Genomic DNA, 16,273 nt, shown 5'->3' with positions numbered 1-16,273 from the left:
AACCTGCCGCAAGGACAGGGACTGACCGTTCACACCAAGCAAGTTTACTGTCGCTCTTATTCATGCAAACAATTGCTTTACAAATAAACGGAGGATATCTCCAAGACAAACATGCATCCTCAAGTACTCAATTGGTTTTACCATGATAGAGCGAATACGAAGCCATAGTTTGTACAGCACCTTCCACTGACAGACACCCCAGAAAGTAATCTTCACACCGCTGAAACCCCTCCATTCAGACTACACCAAGTATTAATACTCTGACAAATTTGTTTCTAATATTGACATTTAAAAAAATCTTGATTGGAAAAGTTCAAAAAATAAGTTATTTTAATTCTCTAGCAGATGCTATATGAGGTTGGAGCTCTTTACACCTGCAGTGCTCTTGGACCTGGGCTGGCCAGTGCTTGAGTTAAGACAATCTAAGAGAAGCTGGTGGCGGTGTTGCTGATAAGCCTATTAGGAGGTAGTCTTTCTTCCTGACAAAGTAAAAGCAATGCATCATGGCAATGATAGCAAATATTATTCTTTTGGCACCCTTTGAATCCTTAAACCAAGATCCTAAACTCAGTGTGGTCATTAAAGATCTGGTGTAGCCAATAACAAAGACAGTGTGTATTTTACTGTCACAGCCAGAACTAGGGCTCCTTCCTACTGTATGATATTAATTAATGATATTAATGAACAGACACTTAATTAATGTCATTATTACAAAGATGCATCCCTCTAAGAACACTCCCATATCTCTTGAGTGACCTTCTTTTCTGACGTTAATCACACCTGTATTAAAACCATATTAACTAGCATTACCAACAGGTGTGATGCAATCAGCCCATGAACAATGGATGGCTTGCTTCACACGGGATGCTTACAAATTGAAGAGGTCCAAACACTCAAATGCTCAAAAATACTAAAGATAGGCAAAATGATTGAGTGGTAAAATGATCGATGGCGATAAAGTCTGCCGCTTGGCTCTTGGACGGCACATCCAGCTGCAGAGCTGGTTCTTGGCACAGCAGAGTGTCCCACAGGCTAGAATTGAATCCTGATTGTGTCATTTCCAATTCCAGCCAGGGGTCTCACTGACTGACGGGGTGACACACCATTAGCCGCAGCACCAGCCAAAGAAAGAAGGTTTCAATCAAGAAGTTATTCCCCATCCTTGTCATATATCAGCAATTGCTTTGGCACCGTCTGCATGAGAAGTGCAGTCCTTTGGCACAACGGCTGCGCACCTCAGCTGGTGGACTGCGCAAATTAAACGAAGCATCAGGTGGCAGAACACAGTTCAGAGGAGATTTTGCCCCCTTGGTTTGATGCTGCAGCAATATGACAGGCCAACAATGGCTGATCCAAATTCTGGAATATTAAACAAATTGGTTAACAATCGGGCTAGGCAACATACCCCTGCAGCACCAGGTCTAAGGTCAATAATTTAGTTATAAAAGATTGAACTGACTTTCTGTGACTAGCTGCTCTAAAACAAATTTGCATACAACTACTGAAAGCATTTTCTGGGCTGCCTTTACCCCTTCAAACCAAGCTGCTGCAGTATCAAAACCGAGGCTTCGGGTCGAGATGATCCTCTGTTTCCCTGATAGCAGACACCCCCTCCGGGTAACATCTGTTCAGTTACATGTCTGGAGAAAGGTCACTTCACAAACAATTGAACCAAAACACAAGAACTGGAAGCTTGGGCTATGTTAAGTGATCACAGAGATGCAAAGACAATTGTGTTAGTTGATAAACATCAAAAATAACCTTTATTTTCCAAAAAATGCCTGAAATTTGGAGCGTCTATATTCAGGCAATTAAAAGCTTAAACAATTTAACAACTAGGTGACTAATTACAATGAGTGCATATTGTAATTAACAACTAATCAGAGAAAGAAACTGTTTGTAAGAACAGAAAGGGTATGTAATAGGGTCAAATTAAGCTGCATATTCAATAGGACACATACCACTTAAGACATTATTACAGTTACAGTCTCAGAAACTACTTTTAGAATAGAAACCCTGGAGATGTGTGGCAGTTATTATTCTAGAGATCATCACCATCTTTGTGTGAAAGTGCATTATTCTCACAGACAATTACCACCTTCCATTGGATAGTGCATTATTCCCCACAGAGAAAATCACCAACTACAGCTGAATGGTGGATTATTCCCAGAGATAGTCACCACATTCAGATTTCAAAGCGCACCAGCCTCTATGTCCAGACTGTGCTCAGCCTAACAAGTTTATCCAAAACTCAATACCACAGCGGCTGGACCCTGGGGACCCTCCTGTCATAGCTACAGTATAATTGGCTCTGTGTCATATCCTTCAAATCCTCTCTGTTCCAAGGACTTGGGCTATAACATCCATCCCTCGCGGTCTGTACCATACCCACTTTACTTCCTGAGGAGTGCGACTGCAATGTTGTGGAGTTAAACCCAAGGGCAATGGCTAAAAATATTCCTGTGTGTTTGAGTACTAACTGAAAATTAACGCTGTGTGAAATCTTAGCAAGGCCTGCGGCCTCCTTGATGAATCTGTTGACTGAGGACCAGCAGACCTGTTAACCGACAATGTTGGGGGGAGGGGCTGGAGTTGTCTTCCCTCCCCCACAACTGCTACACTGCTAGTACAGCCCCTGAAAATATTCACCAGGGAACAAATGTCTCTAACAGACTTTTTTTTAAATCCTTATGCTGCTGTTATTGCAGTTATGTTGTTACCTTACTTAAAATATTAGTAGCAAGCACACACATTTGAAGGAATCCAGCAGTACTTAGTCCAGCATTCTGTCCGGGCAGTTGTCATCTCCCACTTGAAAAACTGCAAATCTCTTCTTGCTGGCCTTTGTGCCTTCACCATCAGATCTCTGCAGCTCATCCCGACTGCTGTTGCTCATCTCATCTACAACCTCCCCAAACTCAGCCATGTCACTTCCCTTCTCACTTTCCTCTACTGGCTGTCAATGTCAGCTCACATCAAATTCAAATCCTTGGTGCAGGCAGCTAAAGGGACAGCTCCAGTATATTTTCAAAAGATCATCAGACTCTGCAGACCCAGCAGACATCTCTGTTCCTACCTCTGGGCATCTGGCACCCGCCCCCAGCTGCGTGCCTGCACTTCTAGGTTACGTCTCCTGTTTGTTCTGGCCCTGCGGTGGTGGAAAGAACTTCCCACTTCAGTTAGAACAGCAGAAACCCTGCCCACCGTCTGACACAGACAAGATCCTCATCTCTTCCGACTGCAGCATGGCTCCCCACAACCACCTTTAAAATATCCTCTCCCTTTCTCTTTCTTTGCATTTCCTTTTGGGTGTTATAGGTATAGCTGTGTAAAGATAGGTTATCTGTAATTTATTACATTAGAACTTGTTTAATATTAGAATTATTGATCATAAATGGGCCTCTGTGCCTAGGTGATATAGCCTAGCATTTTAGTATTCCTGAGAGCAACACTGATGTTCTCCACTACTGTATGCCGTTCAGGATAAGAGCGGCTGACAATTGATTGTAATGAAACGTAATAGATTCAATCTCAGTCATAACGGCCCCAGCCATTAAAGCCATAATAGTTCTGGCCCTCACTTCATCTCAGTGATGAACACTTTCTGTTCATTGCCCACAGGCCATGTTAGTACTTGTGGAAAGTATGTAGGACGTGTTTAGAGACGCACAATGACATTTATGCTGCCATGGATTACATTTCTGCAATATTACATAATGGACTGAGGGCAGCAGCCTGAGACTACGGACAAAAGGGTTCCTGCTGGCTAGACATACACTCACCGGCCACTTCATTAGGTCCACCTGTTCAACTGCAAATTGCACCCGTTAACGCAAATATCTAATCAGCCAATCACGTGGCAGCAACTAAATGGATTTAGGCATGTTGACATGGTCAAGACGATCTGCTGAAGTTCAAACCAAGCATCAGAATGGAGAAGAAAGGTGATTTTGAACGTGGCATGGTTGTTGGTGCCAGACCGGCTGGTTTGAGTATTTCAGAAACTGCTGATCTACTGGGATTTTCACGCATAACCATCTCTAGGGTTTACAGAGAATGGTCCGAAAAAGAGGAAATATCCAGTGAGCGGCAGTTCTCTGGGCGAAAATTACTTGTTGATGGCAGAGGTCAGAGGAGAATGGCCAGACTGGTTCGAGCTGATAGAAAGGCAACAGTAACTCAAATAACCACTCGTTACAACCGAGGTATGCAGAAGAGCATCTCTAAATGCACACCACGTCAAACCTTAAAGCAGATGGGCTACAGCAGCAGAAGACCACACCGGGTGCCACTCCTGTCACCTAATTAAGTGGCCGGTGAGTGTATGTGATGACACTGGTTGATATTGGTACTGTAGATGCAGCCCAAGATAAAGAAAGCGTATCTATCAAGTCAATTACAGGCAGAAAGAAATATTTTCTTCTAACAATAACAAAATTACCAAACCACCACATAGTGATTTACACAGCATGACTGTACATTGCATTGATTTCTGCTAGCAAAATCACCAATAAAAGAAAGCCTCCATCATAACCCAATAACCTTTACAAAACCAGCAATTTGAGGAAGAAACAAGTGCCTTGAAAACAAAAACTTAACAAATAATGGGTTTCATACTTTTACCGTGATTTTACCTGCCATCAAGAAACAGCTGAAAGCCTGGCTACATAACTTGACTGCAATTACCGAAAATACTCATACTTGCCGATTTCAAAATGAGAACACACCATGAACCACTGACAAAGGACAGTCTCCAAGGTGAGACTCCTACAGTGAACCATTATATTGTGCGCTGTTTTGTGTCGAGATGGTTTCCTTAAAAAAAGCCTCTGAAGATTACAGCCTTGTGACCATGCATTATATCACAGCAGCGATCGTACAACGCTGATGAAGTCAAATTACATAATATGCATTCTCATTCAAAATAACTTCATGCCTGAAAGCTTGAACAGACAGAAGCTTTCACAAGCTGTTGGACAGCACTTCCCTGCTGTTGATCATTCACAGATATGAAAAGCATTCAGTGAAAGGTTTTAAGATGGAAAGATTGGAAAAATTCTGGTGGTCTGAATAATTCAACGATTTCCTTCAGTGTTCCTACAAGAACTGACAGTTGGAACTGAAGTGAACCAGAAGAGAGAAGCCATTCAGTTTGCACAGACTGTGGTATCAGATTGACAAAAATACACATACACAGAGCACATCTTTATAATTAAAATGCTGACAACCTCAAAATGTTCATCATTTAATTTGTTTCAAGTGAGGAACTGAAAGTGTCTTCAACAGCATTCAAATAGGCTAGTTTCATTCGCCGCAAGAAAGCAAGCAGTAGCAAGAGTATGAACTCAGACACCAGGATTTCCAGTGAACTCGGACTCGAATAGACCATAAGAAGTTGTAGTTTACGTAAATGGATTAAACTGAGCAGACGCATCCATGAGTTGGCCCATTGTTATGGTAACAATACCAAAAACAACATTAATGTCTGCTGTTTTATTTGAAATTGCAAGGAACAGTTTCTATATAAGTCACAGCAAACAACAAAATGATGCCGATATGCTATTTGATCAATGTCAAGAGAAATAGAGCATGAAGCTGCAAAAAATGTAATTATCTGAAGTGCTGTAGTTTCTGTACGGAGCTTCAACAAACAGGTTTGTACAAAAATAATTTTACAAAAAGAAAAATGTTTTACCCTGAAACAAGGACACAAGTTCTTCAGAACACAGGAAGGAAAGGATATACTATACAACACACTGGTACTTTACTTACTATGCTAGAGAAGAAAAGCTTGAACAATGGACACTAAAACTGATGCCAGAATATGTATTTATTGTTTGCATTTCCCTCATAGCTGTGCATGTAAATGAAAATACAAACACTACTTGTCAGTTGTTACAAATACTGTTACAAAATAATGTGTATCTTATGGGCAGGTTTTCGCACACACCAACATCAATACGTGTCAGAAAGGCCAGTAAACCAACAGGAGATGATTAAATATAACTGCAAAGAGTAGGCTATAGCACTGGAATTTTTATTGCATAAACTAATATTTTATTTTTTTATTGCCCCAGTTGCAAACTGCTTATTTTGTTTTTTTGCACCTTACAAACTTTAACTCATTTTAAATCAATATTTCGTACCCTCACAAAGAAAAACAATTTTTTTGCATTCTTGCATTTTAATCAATCCCCTTATTCTGTAATACATAGCACTAGGTATGACACATCAGTAAACATTTCAGCTTTCGTTCTTCTTAAGTATCTGATTGAGTGGTAACTGAATGATTTAATGAGATGTTTGCTGAAAATAATTGGACAATTGGCACATGGCTTGAAATAGAAGCTCTACTCATCCCTTAGTGCTGAATGAGCAGAATACATAAACACCCCAAAATGACCTCCAGGCCATAGCTAACGATTTCAATCTCAAACTTCTGATGGAGTCTACACAATCTTCATGGTCAACTCCAGACAGCATTCTTGGTAAAAAGGAATTACCCCTTATGGACAATGGAAATTTTGGACCCAACATTCCAAATTGCATTCCAAGATGCAAATCTAAGCAAGAGAAGAGACAAAACTTGTCTAAATGATCTTTATTTTTAAAGCAGAACAAAAATATAAAGAACTGAATTCGCCTTGACAATGATGTTACCAGCAGAGTCAAATAAGCCTATAGCCAATTCATGTTCCATTTGACATTCAGCTTTAGTATTCATCCACATTGCAGTGATCTTCTGCCTCATACAACTGACCTCAGATCATATCAGTCATCAATAACCCTTACCTCAGTCAAATTCTGAAAAATAACCATTCAGAGCCTAGATCAAGACTCTGCAGAAGCTACATTCTCCTTGTCCAGTTGCTTTGTCCAAGAGAACTCTCCCCATGGTTAACCCAGGATTGAAATGAAATAATTTTATTTCAAGGGCCAATCAAATGCATTATACCACAATAAAATGAGTGGTCATCTTTCAGGGAACATAGACATCCTATCAAATGTGATTTGGTTTGGCAAGATGTGGCACAGTCCATAGGGCAGCTAAGCGATTTCCCCCGCGTGGGCGGGGCTTTGCTCCCCAGACTGGCAGTTCCTCAGCTGTGGTCCCTTCTCTATCTCTGGTCCTCTCCGCTGTCTGTCTACCCGTCCAAATAAAGCGAGCCATTCAAGGAGAGTGGACTGTCGCGCTCCCCTTAAAAAAATTTAAATGTGATTTGATTTTCAATAATAAAGCCTACTGCTGCAGTTATACTTATTTAAGACAATACCAACTCTATACAGATAAGTTCAGAGCGATTAACATCTTATTATTGAAATTAGCCTAACCTTTTAAAGTACAAACCACTTTCCTCAACAATTATGTTCATGCATTTCCATTTTGCTCTTAATATAATATACAATATATAATCTGGCTAAAACTCAAAGTGGCAATACAAGTAGCATTTACTAATGTGAGACAAGAGATCAGCCCTCTTTACAGGTGAAAATATATTTTAGACAAGCAACAAAACTTAGCAGACCTTATTAATCTCTGACAACTTATACAGAGAACCCTCAGAAATTGGAAAGAAAAAATCTGGAAAAACATGGTTTCGGTTTACATGACAAACATACAAAGTCTCTGACTGGGTACACTACAGACCATCAGAATAATGTAGACTACCTGCACAGAACAACATTAAAAACAGACACGGACGTAAACATGCTACATTCAGATTCATCTGATCCAGACCAGCACTAACCATAATTAGGTCATGGACAGCAGTCCAACTCCTTATCACCCAGCAAACCTCCACAGTACAGGGGTCACCCAAAAGAAAATTCCCCTCAGAATTAACAGAAGTATTTTTTATGAGTACCATCTTGTTTAAACTCTTCTCATAATGTAGAAAAAGTATGGTTTGCAGTGGGTTTCATTTTGTTTTCTAAAACTGGGGGGTTATATTTTAAGGGCAACCATTGTTCAAAAATCTCACAACCCTCCACTGATGCCGAATGAATGAATGAATGAATGAATGAAGGGTTAGCATTCAACATAACCTAAAACGGGTTTAAAGACCTTTAAGGTGGATCTATCAAAGTATTTTTGGCACCTATGAAACGTGATTTTCACTCGAAGAATATTCTGCAAAACTGGGGAAATGGATGGGCAATTAATGGGCCATTATGAGAGTACTGCTTCTAAAAACAATGTCACTGATTCAAACAGCCAATGATTTTACACAGAAGGGATTGCGCTCTAATGCAAATATTGTCAGATGTCACGCATTCGTGCATCTGGTGAATAAGGTAAATATTAGTACCGAACACGTCTGTGCCACTATTTCTCTAACCTCTGAATGGTTTTAAATCGTACTTAAATACACCGTGGCCACTTAATAGCACGGAGTAAATCGCCTGATTTACACAAACAAAAATGTGAAAATTACCAGCAAATTTGAACGGCTCAACGGGGGACTTTTTGTGACCGCTTGGGTGTGCAGAGGGTGTGCATTCGAAATTCCTTCTGAGTGGAGTCGTGGGAATAAGCCATTTATAAAAAGAAATTATGTATCATTCATGAATTGGGACAGTCTCAAACATCGGTCTACATAAAACCTCACACATTAAATAACCTAGCCAACTTTTGACACGCTTAAACATACATATAACATAGCCTACGTTACCACATTGCATTAGCCTACTGCATTTAAGGTTTATGAGAAAAGAAAAAAAACTTAAACAAAACTTACCTAATCCAAGTCCAACTATAAGTCGTCCAACAAGTAGAGCCTCTTTATTCGGAGCAACACTTAACACTACGCCCCCACAGGCGAAGATAAAGCTGGCCAACAGGATGCACTTTCTGCGTCCGACAATTCCATTCAGATACCCGCCGGCCAGGGCGGACAACGCAGCGGCGCCAACAGTACTTGAGACGAGCAGTTCTTGCCAAAGTGCACTCAAATTCATCTCCTTCTTCAGCAAGAGCATGGCTCCTGACACCACCCCGGTGTCATAGCCGAACAAAAAGCCCCCCAGTGCGGAGAAACCTGCCAGGACATACACAAACGCAGGTGTGACCTCCTGTTGGAACTGCTTGCGGGCGGCTCGCTCCAAGTCACCGGTGGAGGCGGACGAGGGTCCCTGGCTGTCGATGCTTGCGTTGGAGGGAGCCTGGATGAGGCTCCGCTCTCCATCATCGCTTACTTTCTTCCTTCTCTCGCCCATCGGGTTGCTCATACTTCGCAGGTTATAGTCATTATCACTGGATTTTCGGGACATAGGGGAAAAACAACAGCACAAATGTGATCACAACACAGTTCAGTCAAGACCAGAAACGCTGTTTTGCAATATAAAAAGTGTCGACAATGCCAAATCTTACAGACTGAATAAATTAAAGCGTTCTTCACAGTTCGGAGATACAGTTACTGTATTTGAGCTTCCCAAGATTAAAAGTTGCGGATAAACTGTGCGTCCGCTGGTGTCATTGTTGTAGGCTATCTGGTAGCCCGAGCGAGTGAGTTTAGCCTACGCTCGCAGCGATGAGGACGAATACACAAACAGAAGCAAAGGTAAGACTGAGGAGGAGTCAATTCAATTCGTCACCGAGCGGTAGTGTGTGACGTAAAATACATTACACATGCCTGCTGTAGTGACTACAATCTTCTATATATTTTAATTTCGGATAATTCCAGACCATGCCGTGTCCTTTTGCTAAACTCTCATATTCGGACACTATAACCTAGTGTTCTAAAGGTATCGCATTTCCCCATCTATTCTACATTCGTAACATTAGCCAAAGGACCCGTTAAGACACGGAGAGAGGTGTTCCCACTGACTAAAATCACCAGGCCTAGTTTACAATCAGCTAAATCATCTTGTCTTTGGTCAAATGAGGTAGAGCATCACGCCCGTGGTTGATAGACAACTCAAATCCACAGTTGTCTATCAACTGGAATTTCTGTAAATTCTCTCCCCAACATCTTGATGCATTTGAAAAAAATGAAAGGTTTCCTGTCGTTCTGAACAAATGTCATTATGTAACTGGAACATATTTAGTTAAACAAACATTACTATTGCGGGTTAAAGAACATTCTTAATTTTAACGGCGAATCGAGCCACAAGACCCTCTGGAATTTGGACATAGTGGTATCCCTGAGCTAAAAGCAAATATGATATGCCGATTTCTTGTGCCCTCTACTGACAAAATGGAATATTGCACTTAATTCGTGCTGCGTGTCCACAGACTGGCTGCTACTGCACTTTTAAAAACTGGAATGCAAATTTTGACATGAGAGTGACTAGGGCAGCGTCTGAGCCTATAGTGTATTGACACTGTTGGCCATAGGTTAGCCTACTGATTGAGCGCTAGTGCGGCGTATCAAGGTCAATTGAACAAAATGTGCTATACATAAATCGTGTGTTTACACCACGTAAATACGATTATATAAAGTCAAGCAACTTTAATTAGCCCTAAAGAATGGTGATAATGAGCACTGTATGATTTCCCTACGATTGTCGCATGCCTTAGCCTACATTTCTCCTACTCGGTCTGCCGTAAAGCGATTCGGTAGAGATTGCTTCCTTCCGAGTTTGACAACAATGAACCAAGTGAATAGCTAGTTTAACAAACCCACATTTAATTAAACACATAGCAACAAAAACAACTATTTGTCCACTGACTTGATTAAGTGACACGATATTAATAAGCGTTACCTTTTTGGTTGGTTTTCGTTATCTTCGCAAGGGAGTTGCAGAGCAGGAAAACACCGGTTTTGCCAGTCCCAGAAGGAAATTGTACATCGCCTAAGTCATATGATTCTGAAGATTTGGGGAGGAGAGATGTGCTTGCTACAGTTACGCCTTTGAAACGACAGGCTGTGATTGAAGAAAAATCTCTGCAACCAGATCGTTTAGACGTTGTGGATCAGTACGTGACCACTCCCGACCAACTTCGGGAAACTCAACTGTAACTCTTTATTTCGTCATATTTAGCTTCTTTTATATGCAGCAGAGGCGTGATCATTTCGCACGATAGCCTACAGTAGGCTAGTCTTGTCTGTTCTGGGACAATGATTTCACGGCTTCGCGCCATGTAGAAGTCCTTAAATGTATTTGCACTCTGTTAGGAAAGAAGTGCACCAGAGAGCATGGTTAACAAAGAGGAATTAGAAGTAAAACTGAAAAAACTTGTCGTGAGATTAAAAAATGTGCAAGAACGAAAGCAGCTCGGCACTTTGGTGCAGATCATTGAAGATCTTCTTTACCTGGCACAAAACGATGAGTGGGGTAGGTGACATTTTACGGTTGTCAGTGATGCAGACAAACATGATTTGACCAATTGGTCGTATGTGGGTATCTTTAAAATTGTTTTTTGTTCGTTTTATTATTACAAGAAGTATTTTCTATATTCTGTATGAATTTGTAGATCAAAACAGAGCTAGCCTCCAAACGTTTCTTACACGTCTATAAAGGAAAGCGAAAGTCGCAGTTAAAATAGACCTTCATTTTGCGGTAAACGTTTGTAGTAGGCTACCTGAAAATGAATACAGAAATTATTTTAAAAGTTCTTTGCAACCTCTACCATTGCCTACAGCGGCAGATCTGTTTGAAGAAAAGGAAGTTCACTCTCCTCTGATGGTGGTGCTGTCATCTTACATCAACAGTCACGATGTGCAGCAGGTCAGTAACAGGAACAGTGAGTTTCTGAATGCAGGTGTGCGTCTGCCTAAAAACCAAGAATAGCGTTCAGCTTCTCACACACTCTCACGTGCTGTTCTATGATAGCAGTGCAGTTGTGTTGTTTTATGTTAAGCAGCTCAGTACAGTCGCTCTCTTCCATGAATACAGCTGAGTATAGGCGTGTTGTCGTAACCTCTGCCTCTGCTCCACAGGTGGGGTGGTCACTCCTCTGTCGACTGTTGGAAATATGCCCCGGGACCCTGGAGAAGCTGGCAAGGCCACTGAGTGCTGGCAAGGACTGGGAGGTACTGGGAATACATCAGTAAGTATACAGCCGTGGGTACATGCACACTTGTGAATGTGTGTGCATAAGTGGATATGTGCTTGTGTAGGTTGTGTGTAGGTGCAAGTTTGTGTGTGAATATATGCTTGTGCAGGGATGTGTAGGCCTAGTTCTGTAGATACTTTCGGCAAATATGCACTTATAACTGTAGGTCTAGGTGAATATACACTTGTAGGTGTCTGTTTTGGATATGTCCTTATTTAGGTGTGTGTAGGCAGCGACACACTTGTATCAAACGCTTTTGATGGATGTGCCGTTGTGCCGGTAGAGGCAAATACACACTTGTATAGGTGTATATGTGTTGATGGATACACAAGCAAGCTTACACAGGAATACAATGTCCATTTGTATCGGTCCATACTGCAGCCAGGTATAGTCAAAGGTCATACAGGGATACTCATTAGGGTGTGAGTAGAATGTCGAATAGCAGTTTAGTGGAAAGTGCCCTATTTTTATACCATTTGGCAATGTATTGATCTCTGAACTGCTCCACTAAATATCCCACTGTATAAATAAGTATTATTCCATGTATACAGAGTCACCCTGAATACATTAGTAGCATGTTGTATTGTTCACAGAGATCTAAATTTGAATAGGAACGTGAATGTTAAAGATCATTCACTGTGTACTCCTGTAAACTGTACTCATGTGAATGGCTTTCAGTTAACAGAATGATTCTGTTTGCAAGAAATTTCAATAAGGCTTCTGCTCAAATCATTGGTCTGAGGGTGCTTTTATAAAAGTTGTAAATTACCTAGAACGTATGCCTTGTGTATACTACATGACTCAGGACCTATCCTTGGTCCACTCCTTTTTCATTGTATATACCCCTTCTTAGTAGAACACATGGTTGCTGTGTTATTTTCATTGTTTTGGAGATGATACTTTCTGACACATGATACTTTCCGAAGGCACTGTAATTATTAAATATGATCCTGTGTGTGTATATGTGTGTGTAAATTAACAGGCAGATCCTCAAGGTGTTGTCACTTCACAGTGGACAGTGCAAACTCATGACAGTGGGCCTTCGAGTTTTGACGTTCCTCCTAAAATCAGGTGGGACTCCTTTATGGCTCTGCAGTACAGAGAACCCATCGCTCCCAGAGCAGCCTGCAGTCCGGTGCTCCTGGTTGTATAGCATATACACACTGATGCAATACATAGATCATTTATATGCATGTTCTTTATTCTATATGTGTTAAATTCCTCGCTTTCATATTGTGATTTTATTTTCTTTTTTTTGTTTTTGTTGGAAGATGTGATCATGTTGACGTGTTTGGAGGACGATATGGACATCTTTGACTTGATTCTCAGCGCTATGACAACTTTCTCCACCAATGAGGAGGTTCAGACCCATGGCTGCAGGTCACTGCAGCTACTTCTGGAGCAGGGTACTGGAAGCTTGAGAATTCAATCACATTCCCATGGTGACATCCTTCAGTGCCAGTGGGCCATTTTAATTGGGTTTAAATAACCATAGGAATAATACTGTTGATCTTGTTCTACACTGTTAACCATCCCCTCTGTGCATGTTTCAGTGCAGTGTTATCCATTCTGTGAGCCAATCGGCGATTGACCAAATTGTTTTTTTTTTTTGTCACTTCACATGGTCACTGTAATCCATCCATTGATTCTTCAAGCCACAGCCCCCCACCCCATTTAACAGCATACCTGACATGGTATTAATATATAAATGATTGTGTATGTGTCTGTGCATACATGTTTGTGTTTGTGTTGTGTGTGTGTGTCTTTATCTTCAGTTGCCGATGTGCACCTAGTGGAGTTTGTGGAGAGAGGGGACCACAGCGTGGTTCTGAGTGTGGTTCGAATGTTCCAGAACAATGAAGATTTGGTTCTACAGGCGCTGAAAGTTCTACTGCCTTTAGCAGGCCCAGGTGACTCTTGCTCTCTCATCCAAGGTCTTATGGTGATACACAGGTCAACTGTGGTGCACGAGTAGTAGTTAGAGAAGTGAGTCCTAACCAGAACATTACTAGTTAAATTCATGCAGGTGTGGCTTTTGCTTCTTGTGTGTGTACAGTACAGTACAGTACTCAAGCTAATTTGCTGTTTTCAATGTCCAGGTATATAAGATGATACATTACAGGCATTTAGGAGACTTACACAACTTTTACATAGCATTTTACATTGCATAAATTTATACAGCTGGATATATACTGAAGCAATTCAGGTTAAGTACTTCGCTCAAGGGTACAACGGCAGTGTCCTATCCAGGAATCTAATCTATGACCTTTTGGTTACAAGCCGAGTTCCTTACCCACTGTGCTACACTGCAACTGTGCATTCTTTAAGGTGTTCAGGCAAAGAGTTTTTGCAAAGCAATTCATTTCTAAAAGAATTTAAGGAAAAGTTTGTGCTTGAATGATGTAACCTTTTGAAGTCTGAAGTAAATGTAGAAAAGCCTTTTATAACTATAGATTGTATGAGACTGGTGCAGCCCAAACCATGATCTGGTATGGATAAAACAGCTAATGCTTTGAAAATAAAAGAAGCCGCTGTGTATGTGACAGACAAGTATTTTAACATAAAATTCTAGTTTCCCATACTCAACTGACATTTGAATCTACTTTGTGCCAAATAATTTGTATTTGGCCAGTGGTTTATTCTTCAGGGATGCATTGCTGGATTATTCAAGCGATTAGTAATTTATACGAAATTATTACTCCATACACAAGTAAGAAATATGCTTTTCAAAGTACAATTTAAGAGTGTTTTTTTGTACCTGTATTGCAGCCAGTAATGTGGAGATCCTGGTGTCTGGAAATGAACGATGCTACAGCCTGATAAACCAAGTCATGCAGGCTTTCCCACACCATCAGCTCCTGCAGGAGGTCGGGTGCTGCCTGTTCCAGAAATTCATCTCATTAGGTGTGTGGGTAGTTTATAGGTTAAAGGTCAATCAGTTGCTCACACTGCTGACTCCAGCTGCTTCCATTTAATTGGTGTTAGAAAATTAGTATTGACAATTTAAATAATTATATTGGTTAAAATATTGATTTGTATGTTATTGATGTTGTTGTGTGGGTGCTTCTTCACAGAAAGACACCTGTCACATTAAATTGAAAGTTTGTAATTGTAGGGTTCCATCTCTTCATTGTATATTCAGTATTTGGCATATCAAGCCTTGTAACTGGGGAGAATTGTATATTTCTATTTTCCCCACCTGGGCCCTAGCCAGTTTCAACAATCAACCAAACATTTGCATCACTGTAGTGTCCGTAGCACACCTCTGCTAATGACCAATCTCTAGAGGGGTAGGCCAAAACCAGTTTCTTCAGCTATCTACTTGCAGTCATTGTCTTATCTCTTTGACATGCATTACCACATACTGTATTTAAACACACCACTCACTTCAGTTTTCAGAGTTATTCTTGGCACAGACGGCCTGAGTGTACTGAGCTTCTGAGTTTGTCTCTCCTTTGAGCGTTGTAATAAACCTCAGTTCTCTTAAGAGGACAGGAAAGCTTTGACATATCAAACATTAGCTAGAATTTCCAAGTCCTATATCCTAGCATTGTTTTTGTGTTGCAGCTATGTTAGTTTTAAATTTAAAAAAGGTTAATTATGGTGTTTAGTGTACTAATGAGCAAAAAAGCCATAAAAAATCCTTCTTATATAAAAAAAAAATAGTGATTTCAAATTCAGCCAGAAAAGATAAGCTTTCATCATGTTAGATGATGACTGATAGTGGTTGGAGAAGGAAACTGCGTAATGTCTGATGGCTTGATTCTGCAGAGAGTTGTTACAACATCCTGGTTCTAAATGGAGTGCACAGGATGATCGCCAGAGCATGCTTCATGTACCCAGAGAACGCGCTACTTCAGACGCCTGCCCTGTCCTGTCTGGCTGCCCTCAGTAAGTGTGCAAACTCACTAACACAAACACATCAACTCTCTCTTTCTGTTTAACACATGTTATCTCCCTCACATACACACATGCCCCAAAACAGACTCACACATGCACACTGTAACTCTCTTGCACATGCTGACATTCACCCAATCAGACATTTACTGTTGTTCACACAGATGCACATTATTCAACTGACTGGGTACCTCATACTTAATGTACCACACATATTTGCAGAAATTCTAATGTGTATATTTATTAACAAAATCTGTTGTGTAAGCATAATATTTCCTTTTCTATTAACATTTTATCGGCACTGTTATAAAAACTTTGATCTTTGAATGTATATGTGTATATATATATATATATATATATATATATATATAAATGTTT

At 40.6% G+C, this 16,273-nt stretch overlaps 2 protein-coding genes across 6 annotated transcripts in view; one reads left to right on the top strand and one right to left on the bottom strand.

The window, feature by feature from the left end:
- LOC135259082 (proton myo-inositol cotransporter-like) overlaps nucleotides 1-9,270 on the bottom strand; it is a 47,338-nt gene extending 38,068 nt beyond the window's left edge. For all 4 annotated transcript variants that reach the window (XR_010331189.1, XM_064342976.1, XM_064342977.1 and 1 more), the window contains exon 1: nucleotides 8,739-9,270. Coding sequence is in view for 3 of the 4 variants with exons in the window: in XM_064342976.1 (XP_064199046.1) it covers nucleotides 8,739-9,270 (532 nt within the window). In the remaining variant the exon portion in view is untranslated. The remainder of the gene's footprint in view (nucleotides 1-8,738) is intronic.
- A 173-nt stretch (nucleotides 9,271-9,443) lies between these two features.
- lrrk2 (leucine-rich repeat kinase 2) overlaps nucleotides 9,444-16,273 on the top strand; it is a 31,299-nt gene continuing 24,469 nt past the window's right edge. Inside the window, exons 1-8 of one of the 2 annotated variants that reach the window (XM_064342975.1) lie at nucleotides 9,444-9,560; nucleotides 11,585-11,670; nucleotides 11,883-11,992; nucleotides 12,981-13,069; nucleotides 13,270-13,404; nucleotides 13,774-13,908; nucleotides 14,768-14,902; nucleotides 15,770-15,889. In XM_064342975.1, the coding sequence (XP_064199045.1) occupies nucleotides 11,626-11,670; nucleotides 11,883-11,992; nucleotides 12,981-13,069; nucleotides 13,270-13,404; nucleotides 13,774-13,908; nucleotides 14,768-14,902; nucleotides 15,770-15,889 (769 nt within the window). In that variant the 5' untranslated portion in view covers nucleotides 9,444-9,560; nucleotides 11,585-11,625. Of the gene's footprint in view, nucleotides 9,561-11,138; nucleotides 11,278-11,584; nucleotides 11,671-11,882; nucleotides 11,993-12,980; nucleotides 13,070-13,269; nucleotides 13,405-13,773; nucleotides 13,909-14,767; nucleotides 14,903-15,769; nucleotides 15,890-16,273 lie in introns of those variants that run through there. The other variant, XM_064342974.1, reaches the window with a different exon arrangement.

Source organism: Anguilla rostrata, chromosome 7, assembly GCF_018555375.3.
Source record: "Anguilla rostrata isolate EN2019 chromosome 7, ASM1855537v3, whole genome shotgun sequence".
NCBI lineage: Eukaryota > Metazoa > Chordata > Actinopteri > Anguilliformes > Anguillidae > Anguilla > Anguilla rostrata.
This window is presented reverse-complemented; position numbering and strand designations above follow the sequence as displayed.